This window comes from Prionailurus viverrinus, chromosome A1 (assembly GCF_022837055.1).
Source record: "Prionailurus viverrinus isolate Anna chromosome A1, UM_Priviv_1.0, whole genome shotgun sequence".
In the NCBI taxonomy this organism is placed as follows: Eukaryota; Metazoa; Chordata; class Mammalia; order Carnivora; family Felidae; genus Prionailurus; species Prionailurus viverrinus.
This window is the reverse complement of record NC_062561.1, coordinates 209,022,041-209,039,204: the sequence shown is the minus strand read 5'-3', so window position 1 is coordinate 209,039,204 and position 17,164 is coordinate 209,022,041. Positions and strand designations below refer to the sequence as shown.

Genomic DNA, 17,164 nt, shown 5'->3' with positions numbered 1-17,164 from the left:
TTGTCTCAATCCCCATCTTTTCACCAGGGGCTGGCAAAGGAAGCAACCCTCTCCCTTAGGAGAGAAGGGGTAACTACGTCTCTAATCTTCTGGGAACTGGGGAGTGGTGGAAGGGGCATATGGGATAGAAAGTTAGCTCTCCTCTAGACTCTGGGAGCATAAGAACACTACATGTATGAGAACACAGGCCATTTTTACAGAGAAAAAATGGGAAACTGTGTAGCACAATACCAACACTGCAGTTCAGCTATACCACGGGTTAAGCTAGTTTTTATAGTACAGCTGGGAACCCAGTCACTATTTTAAATGTGCTCCAAATAATGAGCTTCAATTAACTTTGGGAACACAACCTGTCCCTAAGGTTTGGACTATTTGGGTTTTGTTTGCTTCTCTTAATTAAAATAACAAAATGCATTTTTAAACTAAAGAGGTTCTTTATAAAATCCACAGTGTGGTCAAAATGGCACTCATCGTCAGCAATATTGCCCAACATTTATCATTCGGGTTCTCTTCTGGGATCCAAAATGCTTATAATAGGAAACTTGCCTACATTACTGATTCTGGCACCTAACTTTCTTAAAGAGGCAAAGACAAAGAATGCAGCTTTTCTTTCCGTAAGTCATAGCCTTTCCTCTAGTCTGAAGGCTAGAGTCAGAAAGGGGAAATCCTGAAGCCACAGACACTCAACTGGTATAACACTCAGCAGTTTTATTTGCAAATGGAACAATGGGTCAAGCAAAAATCCCAAAGGCTTGGAGGACCTGGCTGAGAATCATCCCTACCCGTTTCTGCCCTAAGTAGAGAAGATGAGATGTCTGCCAGGAGACCAGGGAGAGTCATAAAATCTATTACTTACCATTTTACTGAAAAGAGTTGATATGCCTGACACACGGCGCCCCTGAAGATGCTGTAACTCGGACAGTGAATGTGCAAGTTAGCTTTGCAGAGTGCACTTCCTATTTTGAACTGTGTGGTCTGTCCAGCCTTCACACATTGATATGTAAGGTTTATTTGCATGTTATCTCAGCCCTCAGAATATTTGTATAACTGGCCAGGTTTATCAAGTTATTATACTTTAGTAATATGAGAACAGGTATTGGTGAAGTTCTGAAGTCCAAAAGATGACATGGAATTTTTAAAGAAGTGCCTGGATATTAACTTTTGTGTACACTATTAGCCTGTTTAATATAAAATCTGTATTTGTGAATCTATCTATCTATCTCTATCTATCTATCTATCTATCTATCATCTATCAAAAAAGGACACAATCTAAAATGTTAACAGTGGTTGACTTAGGTCAGTTTTATTACAAATAATTCTTGTTTTGTACTTTGATGAATTTTTGACTTTTCTATTTTGAGTATATAGTACTTGTTGAAAACATAGCTATAATCTTAAGAGGAACAAAAGGAACATGATAATTTTAATCAACAATCCCAAATGTATTTAACTTTATCTTACCAATATTTAAATGGTAGAGCTATCTACCAGCTTATCGGATGGCATTCATTAAAAATATAGCCATATGCCAACCTAGCTTCATTGTTAGGTTTTTAGCAATTTTTATTAGCATCAGATGGCTTAATCCCTCATGCTGGTAAATTAGATATTTTTAAGGCATGGTGTTTGATGCTGAATCCCATCGATTATCTGTAATACCTATCTGAACACATTCTGCTACACACATTTATCACCTTTATTTTGAATATGCAGCCTGACTCTAAAACAATTTCAAGGGCAGAAGATCATCTTTGTTGCTTCTTGAAAAGGAAAAGCAACTTATTCCTTAATTTTGGGTTGCAAATTTCTAGATCTTTTTGTAAGTAACCTACCTTTTTGTAAGTACAGCATTTACCTAGTAGAGAGGCACATTTTTTTCACTTGATGCTAATACTGATTACCACCATGAGAACACAAATCCTTTATTTAAAAAGATGTTCCCTAGTATTTATTCTCTAAAATGGGAAATACCTTTTCACACTCAAGATATACTTAGAAATGTGGATAGAATCATTTCCAGGACAAAGCATGAAGACAGAGCAGGGGGCAAGTTCCAGGGGTGGAAAAGAACCTGATACTGCCTTGAAACCTGCAGGTATTTTAAAGAGGGAGTGATCAGAACCTATGTGGGTAGGCAGGGATCTGAAATTGCAGTCAGTGGCACACAATAAATGCTCAATGAATAAAAGGAGGATCAAGGTAAGACAGGTATAGGAATGAGGCATGCTTTTAGATATAAAACATTTGTTGGCAGAAGGCCTTGAAACAGAGACATTCTTTAGCTTAACCAGAAAGCCTTTTATCTACTATGTGCTGAAACAGAGGTTTTTTTTTTTTTTCAGTGCAGGTACAGTGTAGGGTCTAAAGCAGTGGTTTTCAACCTGGTTGCCCATTAAAATCACCCGGAATGCTTTAAAAAATCCCAGTTTTCTGGCTTCACCCCAGACCATCAAATCAAAATCTCTAAGTTTGAGACACAGTCATCAGTATTTTTTAGTTTCCGGGAAATTCCATGTTGTAGGCAAGCCTGATCTCCAAAAGGACGAACCGATGACTCATGCCAGCAAGATGGTGAACAGCTCACCAGGCAAGCCTTGCAGATAGAAATGATCTTGATGTTCTGACATGGTTTACTACTAAGTTGAACAACATATTTTCACCATGCAATACATAATAATTACTTATTCTTGGTCATTCCATGATTTTCCTCTCTGTACCAGTAAGTTGGACAAAAATTGTATCATGAACAGAAATCTAGAAATTTCCCTTAACAATGTAGCAGACTGGACAAGTCTCTGATTAAGAGGACTTTGAATTTCAATTCATTCATTTGAATTCCATTTCAATTTGTACTTATTTCCAAATGATAATTAAGGTAAATTTTAGTTGTTATTGACATAAATTCAGCAGTCTGTCAAAAACATATGTTTAAGAGACGTAATTTGACTAAGAAAGTAAAAGGTAAGGGCTGAAGCTCCCAACCATAACTCATAGTCCACCAAGGAGTTTTAATTTTTTTTACTTAAAATATATTTCAAGTATCACATATGTGAGTATATTTCCTGTGAAGTGAATTAAGGACCGAAGGCCCTGAGCAGGAAGGTGAAACAGGAAATGCAATAAAGATGACGGACAATATAGAGATACCATCTAAAGAAGATAAAGTTCTATTTTCCTGGTATGGGCACTGCAATTATTTCTGCTAGTGAAGGGCAGAAGTAGCTCAGAGGATGCAAGTCGTTAGAATTCTTTAAATACGTAAGCATGCATTCTCTTTTCATAAATTTGCATTCCACAGGACAGTTTTTGTTCAGGCAATGGTAAAAGGAGTCTGCCATTTTGGTATTCATTGAAGGTGATGGCTAGGGGGAGACAGTGAGGCCCAACAATGTGGGGTAGGTCACAGAAACCAGCTTCAGTTTTCAAAGTCAATTTACAAGATGATGGAGGGAAATAGCACTCACAAATTTAGCTAACACTACTTAGTGATTATTATTTAAAAGCATTGTCAGTGTTGTCTCTATCAGTTTCTAAAAGGAACCTGGTCAAAATGGTCAGCAGAGGGTTACAATTACTTACACTCTTACACAATTTCAGCTTTATAACCTGAATGACTAACATGTTAGAGAAGAAACAAATGATTACTTACTTTATGTGCTCAACACGAACATGCCAGGACAAGAGCCTGAGATAGGAGAACAGAGGGATGTTGAATCTCACCTCTTCCAGGAAGCCTTCTCTTCTGCATACTCACTCTTCTCCCTCTTTTTCTGGCCTCCCGCAGACTGCACCACAAAATGAAGCTCTTGGATATGTTTGCCTTTTATGGTTCTCCCATTGTATCGGCTGCATTAAGTTTGGCTCCCTAATTAGATTTCCAACTCCTCCAGTGCGAATTTATTTGCATACTTCCTTCCGTCATCCTGAGATCCTAAGGCAACTTGGATTTTTCTAAACCTGTTTTTTGGGTTCATGGGTTCCTTTCAGAATCCGATAAAAGCAGTATACAGTATGCACACTAATTCTGCATGCGTACAGCCTCCCCTGAAACCCATTGCCTAAGAGAAGCTGTAGGAAAACTCAGGGCCAAAATATCATCAGACACTAGGAGATGGTCGCTACATGGCTGCTCTGTGATGATGAAATTAAAGCACAGAAAAGCTAAGTGACCCATCGAGTTTCCAAAGTGGGAAACTGGTCAGCTAAAAAACTTCATTACTTTGTAAACTTGTCTCTTTCGAACAGCATGCATTTGAGCTTGCCAGCAAAGAACAACTCGAACTCACAAAATAGATTCATAGAAATTCAAGGAAATTCTAGTCTCCCTGTTTGGCTAGATATGGAACAGCCAAGTGGAAAATAGCAGGAAGAAAGTGGGATAAGAACAGGCATGTTTAAAAAAAGGGTGTGCAGGAGGAAATGGGCAGTTCCTTGATTTGGCTTATTTCTCTTTCACTTTTTGTTTTGAGAACAAAATGCATTTTCATTCTTGTACTTTATATTTTTGATGAAAACAGGCTTTAACCCATTCAGAACATTAATGCTCTGGAAGAAGTAACTAATCAGCTTTAGTAAAAAAATGAACTTATTCTTCAACAGAAAAGGAGTTCCCACTATATTTCAACAGGATGAGTAAATTGTATTTAAATTCAAGAAGAGCAGGAAAGAATTTTCTTTACAACTTAAACCCAACCCCAGACAAACGTTTACTGATCTCTAAGACAACTACTGAAACAGGACAATGGAGAAATAATCTAAGCTTTATTTAAGGGGTGTTTTATCAAACCAACTAACTTGGAAAGCAAAGAGACAAAGAATAAAGTTTATAGAATTCTATGTTATATATTAATTTACTTATGATTTCCTTTTGCTATTTTGGCTATAATTTTTATCTTACACTTTCTTGGGCTCTGGGGGCTCATAAGGCTCTTCAGGGTCTGTTGAGTCTTGTTGTTTTCTATTCATGGCTCTTCCTATTCTCTTTTCATGGCTTCTCACCTCTTCAGTCCTTATATAGTCTTCTCGGGGTGGAATCTAAGTTGTAATCCTATTATCTCACTAGGTCTCCAAGACAAAGAAATTCAACTGACATCATCAAATTGCACACTCTCGTTGGGTCAATCATTGGGCTTGATCATTTGTTAGTAGTAATCTGAACTTTAATGAATGAAACAAAGCTCATACATGAAAAATTGATCTATTTCTCCTTTTGTCCTTTCTCATTCTTTCATTCATTCCAGTTTCCTTCCCCATTATTAGGATAGGCCAGAAAAGTTGGAAAATGAACAGACGTGCCTTGGGATTTCACAGACTCAGAAAAGATGACAAAGGGGAAAATAAATCTCTTTGCTATTCCTTGAGTTTGTATTATTTCCCACTGTCAGTTGATTGCAGGTATGAATATATGCACCCATTTTCCTAGTTTGTTGTCTGTTTAATTTTAAAATAGGAATATTTCCATTTTGGTATAGAATAAATATTGGTGAAGCTTTACATTCTTTTTTTTCTTTTTTTAAATCCCTTATTTAACAAAGTAGTATTTGTCAGGCAAGAAGACTACCTAAATACAAAATTATCTGTCCTAATATAAAATTAGTCAGACCTGGGTGTAACCTAGTGACAATTTTTCTTTTGATCAGAGGAATATAAATGTTTCCATTTTAAATTCTATAGTATCATTTGGAAATTAATACTACTGTTTAGTAATGTTATAAGGAGGACTTAAGAGTATCTATAATGTAGCTATGAAACAAACTTATTAGAACATAATTTGTGAAATGATTCAATGTCATCCTGACCACCTTCTTCTTTTTCTTTTTTAATCCCTTGTAGGCTGATGGACTCTATTAGGCTAGGTTAAAAAATATCACTGATCAATAAATACTGGGAAAACTAGATATCCAGAAAGCAAAAGAATGAAGCTGGAACCTTACCTTATACCATATAAAAAGTTAACTCAAAATGGATCAAAGACCTAAACATAAAACCATAAGGTCCTAGAAGAATAATAAACATAAAACCATAGGGTCCTAGAACAATAAAGAACAATATGCTGGAAGATATTCACTAAGTGAAATAGATGCAAAAGAACAAATGTTCTGATTCCACCTCTATAAGGAGCCTGAAATAGTCAAATTCAAAGACAAAGGATAACAGTGGTTATCAGGGCAGAGAAGGAAGGGAATGGAGAATTACTGTTTACTAGGTGCAGAATTTCAGTGTGGTATGATGAAAAATTCTGCAGATGGATAGTGGTGGTGTTTGCACAACAATGTAAATATACTTAACACCACTGAACTGTACATTTAAAAATGGTTAAAATGATAACTTTTATGTTGTGTATTATGTCACAATAAAAAAAAAATAACTCCTCTAAAAAAAAAAAAAAATCACCGAGCCCACTAATTATTTAGAGGCAAGTACTAAGCCATTCTGCCATAAAACCTTATTCTTAGTTTTCAGATTTAATCTTCTTGGCTTTTTAAATATCATAAGTTAGAGTCACAGTCAGAAGGATTTGTATCAATAGCCTTGCATGATAACAATAGCAACAGCTACTGTTTATTGTTTGTCTATAAAGGGCAAAGGTCATTATATGCATTACCTCAATAAATTAACCCAAAAATCCTATGAAGGGAATATTATCACCCCTGGGCATATCTTGGGTTTGGAGGTTTAGTAACTTGTCTCTTGTTAAAAAGCCACACCACTCCCTTCTCTTGAACCATTTCCCTGCTCTTAGCATGGTAGTGGGTAATGAGCATGAGGTGTGGATGGAGAGGTTGGGGGTCTGGGGAGGAGCAGAGAGATAGATGTTTGTGAATTCGTTATATATGTGTGCCTGTGTGTGACTAAGAGAGAATACTTTCATTTCCTTTAAAATAAACCTAAGGGGAGCCATTCAAAGGGCCCTGGGGAGACAGTGGTGTAAAGCCAGGGTAAGGATGTTGACCCACACCTCAAACACTTATTAGTTGGCAGGTATATGTTGCTGCCTACCAGGTGATCAGTAGAATGAATAAGCTACCTGAATTTTGAGTATAAAAAGGGGTAAGTGTAAAAACGTAGTGATTCTCTGAAGCTTCTTTACCCATGGGGCCCAAGGGATATGAGTGCCCATCCAGTCCTCTTGATAATGGCTGGAGTTCAAGGTAATAATCAGAATGTATAGCCTGAGCTTCAGAGGGCTGTTTCCCTGCTGTGTTCCTTTCCTTGAATTTTGGAGTGCTCCCTCAGTAAACACGTGGGGGTGGGGATATACCATGCTCCGTCTGCCTGAATCAGGTGATACTATGCCCCACGTGTGCCTGGACCAAGCTCTGCCTTTCCTTCTCAGGAGTCCGCTTTCTCACAATCACAATCCAGGCTGAGCCAAGTAAGGCCTGCCTGGCTGCCTGAGGTCCCTATTTCTCCCAGTTTCTGGTGATTCTTCCCCGGTTAAGTCTAGAGACTTTCTTCTAGGAGCTGATGCCTATTGGGTAGTTTCTGGTGTCTCAATGGTGCACCCTGCTGGAAATGCTTTACCAGATAAGTCACTTTTGAAGGGAAGTTGGAGGATCTCAGGATCTACAGGGAACCTGCTCTCCCCTGCCCCCAACCATTTCCAATAGTAGGGGCTCTGACAAATCATTAAGCTGACCCTAGGGAGTCTGGTTGGGGCTCAGCTCATTTGTTGTTTGACATTTATAATTCACAAGAGTGCAAGCAATTCTCAGTAGTTACTATGATAATTCCACTTAATCCAGATTCTCTGCAGCAGAAATCCTCTCAACAGTGAATTATCTAACAGCTGAGTTCAGTATTTGCATGCATTGTACAAATCCTAATTCTTTCTGATTCACCTAGATTCTGGGGATAGGGAACAGGAATTCTTTTGAGCTCCCATGGCTATTTTCATATTCTTTTAAAAAATTTTTTTAATTTAATTTTTTAAAAAGTTTATTTATTTATCGAGAGAGAAAGAGAGAGCACAAGCAGAGGAGGGACACTGAGAGAGGAAGAGACAGAGAATCCGAAGCAGGCTCTGTGCTGTCAGTGTGGAGCCCTATGTAGGGCTCAAATTCACATGCTGTGAGATCTTGACCTGAGCCAAAATCAACAGTCTGATGCTTAACTGACTGAGACACCCAGGCACCCTATTTTCATATTCTCATGGGCCTGGAACTTCTATTTTTAGAGCTCTATCTCCATATCACACCAGCATATTAAAATGCATCCCATATCCCAATAACCTTTTTTCTTAGTGGTTTAAAAATTTTTTTCAAAAATCATTTTTTAAAGTTTTGGTTTTGAAATTATTTGCAAATAATTTATTTACCATGATCTTTCAGTAAGTATGTGCATTCTGAATTTGTGCAAAGCGAGAAAAACTAACAAATTTATTTATAAATGCTGGAAATGTTTATGCACAATAACAATGGAGTTGACATGATCATATTGTTTATGTTTATTAAATATTTATAAATTTTGATTTTACTTTTTCCTTTGTATTTTGAGTATTTTTTAATTTTATTTTTTTAGGAGAGGGAGTATGTCAGACTTTTTCAAAATCTCTGAGGCCCTAACAACCACACTATATAATGGATAAAATCATAAAGTCAGTTCCCTTAATCACTTTCTTACGTGGGCAGCCTTACCTTATACAATTCATAAGGTTAGGTATTAAGTTGGGCCATATGAAATTGCTGGGTATTTGTTTTTTGTGCGTTTTGGTAAAATAAAGTAAAATGGCTGAACAAGAGGCAATTTCACATGATGTCGCTTAATTGTTTTTGGTAACAAAAACAATATACTTCTCCCCTCAGAAACCTAAACTGGAGAGCTAAAACTAACAGTAGCAGAGTGCTATGCCCGCAGTAATTACTCAGTAAGTTATTTGCTGAGTGAATGCACGTAGATACCAATCAATGACCCAACAAGAAGCAACTACGTACACCAGAGTGAAATTGCATGTTACGAACTTAGGGTAATGGAACTGGTGGAACGTATTAATCATACAAAGCCCTTTGGCAATTACTTTAAAAACCAACACTCTCTTTTGAATTTAATTTTGTTTTGTTAGCAAGAGATTGGCATTGCCTGTGGGAGAAAGCAGTTCAGGCATAGTTCACTGCTGACTCCTGATCCAGGAATGAAAAATGGAAACATCATAGGAGTTTAAGGAGGAAAAGAAGCATTGTGGATCTGAGAGGAGATTTCAGAGGCCAATAATATGTTCATGTTGCTTTTCATTTGGCAGTAAGAGCTATCTCCAGGGGCAGGATCCTTAATTGGAAAGTCCTGGTGGTTTTACTTTCCTATGATCCCAGGGAAGCCAATAGCTTTATTTATTTGTCTTTTGGCTGGCAAGCCTGGAGAAAGCAAAGAATTATCAAATCTTAATGATTAATAAGACTTCAACTTTGGGTCCATCCATCTATCCATCCATCCATTTATTTATCCCATTATCTGTTGTTACCATTATGTGCCAGATACTGTCTAGGTGCTGGAAATAGAATGGGGTTTAAAGTATAAGACACATTTCCAAACTAAAAGGATACTCATCCTGTGTAGGAAGATTAAATGTCACTATTTCTGGAAAAGCAAAGGGAAAGTGCTCAAGGAGCATAGATAGAGAACTGATTCCTTGGGAAATTGGAGATTTCACTGGAGAGATGTTAATTGTTCTGGGTCCAGAATAAAGGTTTATGACCTCGGCTATAGATTAGAGCAACCAGAGGATAGAAGGAGAAGGGGAAGAAGAAGAAGAGGAGGAGGAGGAGGAGGAAGGGGAGAATAGGGAGGGGAAGGAGGGATGGGAAGGAAAGAAGAATGAAGAGGAGGAAGAGGAGGAGAAGGTGAGAGAGAAGAAAAAAGAATCATGCTCCAGGAAGGATCCACCACAAAGGTTCTGGTTTAATTGGCTTGAATGGACATCTGTTTTGTTTTTGGTTTTGGCCTAAGCTAACCAGGTAAATCTAGTGAGGATTAGGTTGAGAACCACTGGTCCGGAAGGAGTAGAAACACACAAGGTGAATGAAGGAGGTGGGGGAGGGGGGGTGGATTGGTTAAGGGAGAAGAAAGTTGGAGAGCATTCTGCTTTAAGTATATAGTATGTTTAAAAAAGGTGATGTTTGGGAGGAGCCAAGTTGGTGGAACAGCATGGACGTTTTTTGTTTTTTAACGTTTATCTATTTTTGAGACAGAGAGAGAGAGAGAGCATGAACAGGGGAGGGGCAGAGAGAGAGGGAGACACAGAATCTGAAACAGGCTCCAGGCTCTGAGTGGTCAGCACAGAGCCGGACGTGGGGCTCGAACTCACAGACCGTGAGATCATGACCTGAGCCGAAGTCGGATGCTTAACCGACCGAGCCACCCAGGCGCCCCAGCATGGAAGTTTTTTGTGTTTCACGTCCATGAAAAACAACTAGACCAACACTAAACCATCCTACACACCTAGAAAACTGACTGGAGGATTAACACAGCAATCTACACAACGTAAACCACAGAATTCAACAGATACGCAGCACGGAGAAGTGAACTTGGGGAGTGAGAAGGTGCAGGAAGGGAGGTGCTTTTGTGAGTGGAGAGAGGACGGAGACGTGGGGGTAGAATACAGGAAAAGCACCCCTCCCCAAAAGCAGCTGGAGAGAAAGTGGAAAATTCAAAACAGCCGCAGGGACTGAAGTAAAAAGGGAGAAAGGAGAAAGGAGAGGGTTTAAATTCCATTAAGACTGTAAACAAGGGGAGTGCAGTCTGCAACTCCACAGCTCGATACCTGGTGGTGCTCTGATGGGAAGGGCGAATCCCCAGGAACAGAGTGGGGTCTGGGAGGTTCTCAAGCCACACGGGGAAAAGCGGTTCCACTGCTGGAAGGACATTTGGTAGAGACTGTTGAAGCCACCTGGTCCCAGCAGACCCTAAAAAATGGCCACATTCGCTGGTGCTGGAACAAGGTCATTAAGGGTGAAGCCTGGTACCAGATGTGTGTTGTGATTTTCCATAATCCCTGAGATGCTGCTGCTACAGTTTCTCGCAAACATTTTCTGGGGCGGGCTGGCATGTGGCTGTAGTCTCGGGGCACCAGCAGCAGCAGGGTCCAGCAAGCGTTCCTGGGTGCAGCCAATATTCAGCCATTGCTCAGTGAGACCCTCCTGCAGGGGGGCGGAACGGGTCAAAGCCGCAGTCCTTCACAAGTAAGGGGCCGGGGAAAACAGCCGCATCTGAGACAAAACCTGGGAGAGAGGTACTGCCTGGGGCCTGGTCACGGACAGTGGAAAAGCGGAGAGTGGAAGAGAGCTGAAGACGGGGGACTAGTGCGCGATTGCTGACCCGGAAGAACAGACTAGGTGGCTGGGTGGCGCCATTTTTCACGCTCCCGCGCATGCGCATGCGCACCGACGAGAACCACAAAAATCCACCCCAGTAGGCTAGCAGCGCCATCTAGTGGAGAACGGAGCCATACACTGGGCTCCGCACAACTGGGCGGACTTTGCTCTCAGGAACACAAGTCTCACTACCGGCTTAGTTAAAGACTATAAAGTGCTACATAGACTGACTTCTAGGGGAAAATGAAATAATTTTAGTCCTACTTCAATCTGTTAGCAGGTCCATCTATTCAATTTTCTTTTTTTTTTCTCTTTTCACTTTTTCTTGAATACAGAAAGAGAAAAAACTCATTTTTATTTTCAATTTTTATTAAAAACATTTTTCTTTAATTTTTATTACTATATTTTTTACTTTTGTATAAATTTGTTCAAATTCTATTTTATTTCCATCATTTTGTTTTAGTCTACTTCAGTGTATTCAACTTTTCAAATTTTCAAATGATTTCCTTTTATTTCTTTCTTTTTTTTCTATTTTTGTTTCTTTTCTTTTTCTTTTTTTTATTTATTTTTTTATTATTTTTTATGAAATTTATTGACAAATTGGTTTCCATACAACACCCAGTGCTCATCCCAAAAGGTGCCCTCCTCAATACCCATCACCCACCCTCTCCTTCCTCCCACCCCCCATCAACCCTCAGTTTGTTCTCAGTTTTTAACAGTCTCTTATGCTTTGGCTCTCTCCCATTCTAACCTCTTTTTTTTTTTTTTTCCTTCCCCTCCCCCATGGGTTCCTGTTAAGTTTCTCGGGATCCACATAAGAGTGAAACCATATGGTATCTGTCTTTCTCTGTATGGCTTATTTCACTTAGCATCACACTCTCCAGTTCCATCCACGTTGCTACAAAAGGCCATATTTCATTTTTTCTCATTGCCACGTAATATTCCATTGTGTATGTAAACCACAATTTCTTTATCCATTCATCAGTTGATGGACATTTAGGCTCTTTCCATACTTTGGCTATTGTTGAGAGTGCTGCTATGAACATTGGGGTACAAGTGGCCCTATGCATCAGTACTCCTGTATCCCTTGGATAAATTCCTAGCAGTGCTATTGCTGGGTCATAGGGTAGGTCTATTTTTAATTTTCTGAGGAAGCTCCACACTGCTTTCCAGAGCGGCTGCACCAATTTGCATTCCCACCAACAGTGCAAGAGGGTTCCCGTTTCTCCACATCCTCTCCAGCATCTATAGTCTCCTGATTTGTTCATTTTGGCCACTCTGACTGGCGTGAGGTGATACCTGAGTGTGGTTTTGATTTGTATTTCCCTGATAAGGAGTGACGCTGAACATCTTTTCATGTGCCTGTTGGCCATCCGGATGTCTTCTTTAGAGAAGTGTCTATTCATGTTTTCTGCCCATTTCTTCACTGGGTTATTTGTTTTTCGGGTGTGGAGTTTGGTGAGCTCTTTATAGATTTTGGATACTAGCCCTTTGTCCGATATGTCATTTGCGAATATCTTTTCCCATTCCGTTGGTTGCCTTTTAGTTTTGTTGGTTGTTTCCTTTGCTGTGCAGAAGCTTTTTATCTTCATAAGGTCCCAGGAATTCACTTTTGCTTTTAATTCCCTTGCCTTTGGGGATGTGTCGAGTAAGAGATTGCTACGGCTGAGGTCAGAGAGGTCTTTTCCTGCTTTCTCCTCTAAGGTTTTGATGGTTTCCTGTCTCACATTTAGGTCCTTTATCCATTTTGAGTTTATTTTTGTGAATGGTGTGAGAAAGTGGTCTAGTTTCAACCTTCTGCATGTTGCTGTCCAGTTCTCCCAGCACCATTTGTTAAAGAGGCTGTCTTTTTTCCATTGGATGTTCTTTCCTGCTTTGTCAAAGATGAGTTGGCCATACGTTTGTGGGTCTAGTTCTGGGGTTTCTATTCTATTCTATTGGTCTATGTGTCTTCTTTTCTTTTTCTTGAATGCAGAAAGAGAAAAACTTCATTTTTACTTTCAATTTCTATTAAAAATATATTTCCTTAAATTTTTACTATATATTTTGCTTATGTAAATTTTTTCAAGTTCTATTTACTTCCATCATTTTATTTGAGTCTACTACAGTGTATTCACTTTTTCAAATTTTCAAAAGATTTCCTTTTTTTTCTTTTTTTAAATCTTTTTTCTCTTTTTCTTTTCTTTTTCTTAAATACAGAAAAAGATTCATATTTATTTTTAATTTTTATTAATTTTCTTTAATTTTTGCTACTTTATTCTTTACTTTTTTGTATATTTTTTCAAATTCTATTTTATTCCCATCATCTCATTTTAGTCTACTTCAGTGTATTCATTTTCCAATTTCTCAAATGAGTTCCTTTTTAAAATTTTTTAAAATTTTATTACTTTTTCTCCCCCCCCTATTTTTCTAATCTCTAACACCACTTTCAACACCCAGACAAAACACACCTAGAATCTAGCATCATTTATTTGATTTTTGTGTGTATGTGTGTTTTTAATTTTTTAATTTTAATTCTTTTTAATTTTAATTTTTTTTAAATCTTAATTTTCCTACCTCATTAATTCCTTTTTTCCCTTCAAAATGACAAAACGAAGGAATTCACCCCAAAAGAAAGAGCACGAAGAAACGACAGCCAGGGATTTAACCAATACAGATACAAGCAAGATGTCTGAACCAGAATTTAGAGTCACGATAATAAGAATACTATCTGGAGTCGAAAATAGATTAGAATTCCTTTCTGCAGAGATAAAAGAAGTAAAAATAGGCAGAATGAAATAAAAAATGCTATAACTTAGCTGTAATCACAGGTAGATGCAGTGGCGGCAAAGATGGAAGAGGCAGAACAGAGAATCAGAGATATAAAGGACAAACTTATAGAGAAAATGAAGCAGAAAAAAAGAGGGAGATTAAAGCAAAAGAGCACGATTTAAGAATTAGAGAAATCAGTGACTCATTAAAAAGGAACATCAGAATCATAGGGGTCCCAGAAGAGGAAGAGAGAGAAATAGGGGTAGAAGGGTTATGTGAGCAAATCATAGCAGAAAACTTTCCTGACCTAACACAAACTTCAAAATCCAGGAGCACAAAGGACCCCCATTAGATTCAACAGAAACTGAACATCAAAAGGCAGACCTATCCACAGAAACTTGGCAGGCTAGACCAGAAAGGAGTGGCAGGGTATATTCAGTGTGCTGAATCAGAAAAATATGCAGCCAAGAATTCTTAATCCAGCAAGACTGTCATTCAAAATAGAAGGGGAGATAAAAAGTTTCCCAGACAAACAAAAATTAAAGGAGTTTGTGACCACTAAACCAGCCCTGCAAGAAATTTTAAGGGGGACTCTCTGAGGGGAGAAAAGATGAATATATATATATGTACATATATATACACATACATATATATATATACATATATACACATATATATGTATGTATGTACGTATATATATACATATGTATGTGTGTATATATATATATATATATATATATATATATATATATATATATTCTAAAAGCAACAAAGATTAGAAAGGACCAGAGAACACCACCAGAAACTCCAACTCTACAAGCATCATAATGGCAATAAATTCATATCTTTCAGTACTCACTCTAAACGTCAATGGACTCAATGCTCCAATCAAAAGACATAGGGTAACAGAATGGATAAGAAAACAAGATCCATCGATATGCTGTTTACAAGAGACCCACTTTAGACCTAAAGACACCTTCAGATTGCAAATAAGGGGATGGAGAACCAGGTATCATGCTAATGGCCAACAAAAGAAAGCTGGAGTAGCCATACTTATATCACACAATCTAGACTTTAAAATAAAGACTGTATCAAGAGATGCAGAAGGGTATTATATCATAATCAAGGGGTCTTTCCACCAAGAAGACCTAACAATTCTAAACATTTATGTGCCAAATGTGAGAGCACCCAAACATATAAATCAATTAATTACAAACATAAAGAAACTCATTGATAGTAAGACCATAATAGTAGGAGACTTCAACACCCCACTCACAGCAATGGACAGATCATCTAATGAAAAAAATCAACAAGGAAACAATGGCTTTAAATGACACACTGGACCAGATGGCCTTAACAGATATATTCAGAACATTTCATCCTAAAGCAGCAGAATATACATTCTCCAGTGCACATGGAACGTTCTCCAGAATAGACCATATACTGGGACACAAATCAGCCCTAAGTAAGTACAAAAAGATCGAGATCATACCGTGCATATTTTCAGACCACAACGTTATGAAACTCGAAATCAACCACAATAAAAAATTTGGAAAGGTAACAAATACTTGCAGGCTGAAGAACATCCTACTAAAGAATGAATGGGCTAACCAAGAAATTAAAGAGGAAATTAAAAAGTATATGGAAGTCAATGAAAATGATAATACCACAACCCAAACCTCTGGGACACAGCAAAGGCAGTCATAAGAGGAAAGTATATAGCAATCCAGGCCTTCCTAAAGAAGGAAGAAAGACCTCAGATACACAACCTAACCTTATGCCTTAAGGAGCTGGAAAAAGAACAGCAAGTAAAACTCAAACCCAGCAGAAGACAGGAAATAACAAAACTAGAGCAGAAATTAATGCTATCAAAACCAAAAAAACCCAGTAGAACAGATCAATGAAACCAGAAGCTGGTTCTTTGAAAGAATTAACAAAATTGATAAACCACTAGCCAGTTTGATCAAAAACAAAAAGGAAAGGACCCAAATAAATAAAATCAAGAATGAAAGAGGAGAGATCACAACCAACACAGCAGAACTAAAAACAATAAGAGAATATTATGAGCAATAATATGCCAATAAAATGGGCAATCTGGAAGAAAAGGACAAATCCCTAGAAACATATACACTACCAAAACTGAAACAGGAAGACATAGAAAATTTGAACAGACCCATAACCAGGAAGGAAATCGAATTATTAATCAAAAATCTGCCAAAAAACAAGAGTTCAGGGCCAGGTGGCTTTCCAGGGGAATTCTACCAAACATTTAAGGAAGAGTTAACACCTATTCTTTTGAAGCTGTTCCAAAAAATATAAATGGAAGGAAAACTTCCAAACTCTTTCTATGAAGTCGGCATTACCTTGATTCCAAAACCAGACAGAGACACCACTAAAAAGGAGAACTATAGACCAATTTCCCTGAGGAACATGGATGCAAAACTTCTCAACAAGATATTAGCCAACTGGCTCCAACAATACATTAAAAAAATTATTCACCATGACCAAGTGGGATTTATACCTGGGATGCAGGGCTGGTTCAATATCCACAAAACAATTAACATGATTCATCACATCAATAAAAGAAAGGACAAGAACCATATGATCCTCTCAATAGATGCAGAGAAAACATTTGACAAAATACAGCATCCTTTCTTGATAAAAATCCTCAAGAAAGTAGGGATAGAAAAAGCATACCTCGAGATCATAAAATCCATATATGAATGGCCCAACACTAATATCATCGTCAATGGGGAAAAATTGAGAGATTTTCCCCTAAGGTCAGGAACAAGACAGGGATGTCCACTCTTGACACTGTTATTCAACATAGTATTGGAAGTCTTAGCCTCCGCAATCAGACAACACAAAGAAATAAAAAGCATCCAAATCAGCCAGGAGGAGGTCAAACTTTCACTCTTTGCAGATGACATGATACTCTATATGGAAAACCCAAAAGATTCCACCAAAAACTGCTAGAATTGATTCATGAATTCAGCAAAGTTGCAGGATATAAGATCAACGCACAGAAATCGGTTGCATTCCTATATACCAACAATGAATCGACAGAAAGAGAAATCAAGGAATCAATCCCGTTTACAGTTGCACAA

At 38.1% G+C, this 17,164-nt stretch overlaps 1 protein-coding gene across 3 annotated transcripts in view; it reads right to left on the bottom strand.

The window, feature by feature from the left end:
* The window catches only part of FYB1 (FYN binding protein 1), a 157,078-nt gene extending 153,307 nt beyond the window's left edge, over positions 1-3,771 (bottom strand). For 2 of the 3 annotated variants that reach the window (XM_047863011.1, XM_047863022.1), the window contains exon 1: positions 857-959. In XM_047863011.1, coding sequence (XP_047718967.1) covers positions 857-859 — 3 coding nt within the window. In that variant the 5' untranslated portion in view covers positions 860-959. Of the gene's footprint in view, positions 1-856; positions 960-3,649 lie in introns of those variants that run through there. The other variant, XM_047863016.1, reaches the window with a different exon arrangement.
* Positions 3,772-17,164: the final 13,393 nt, after the last annotated feature.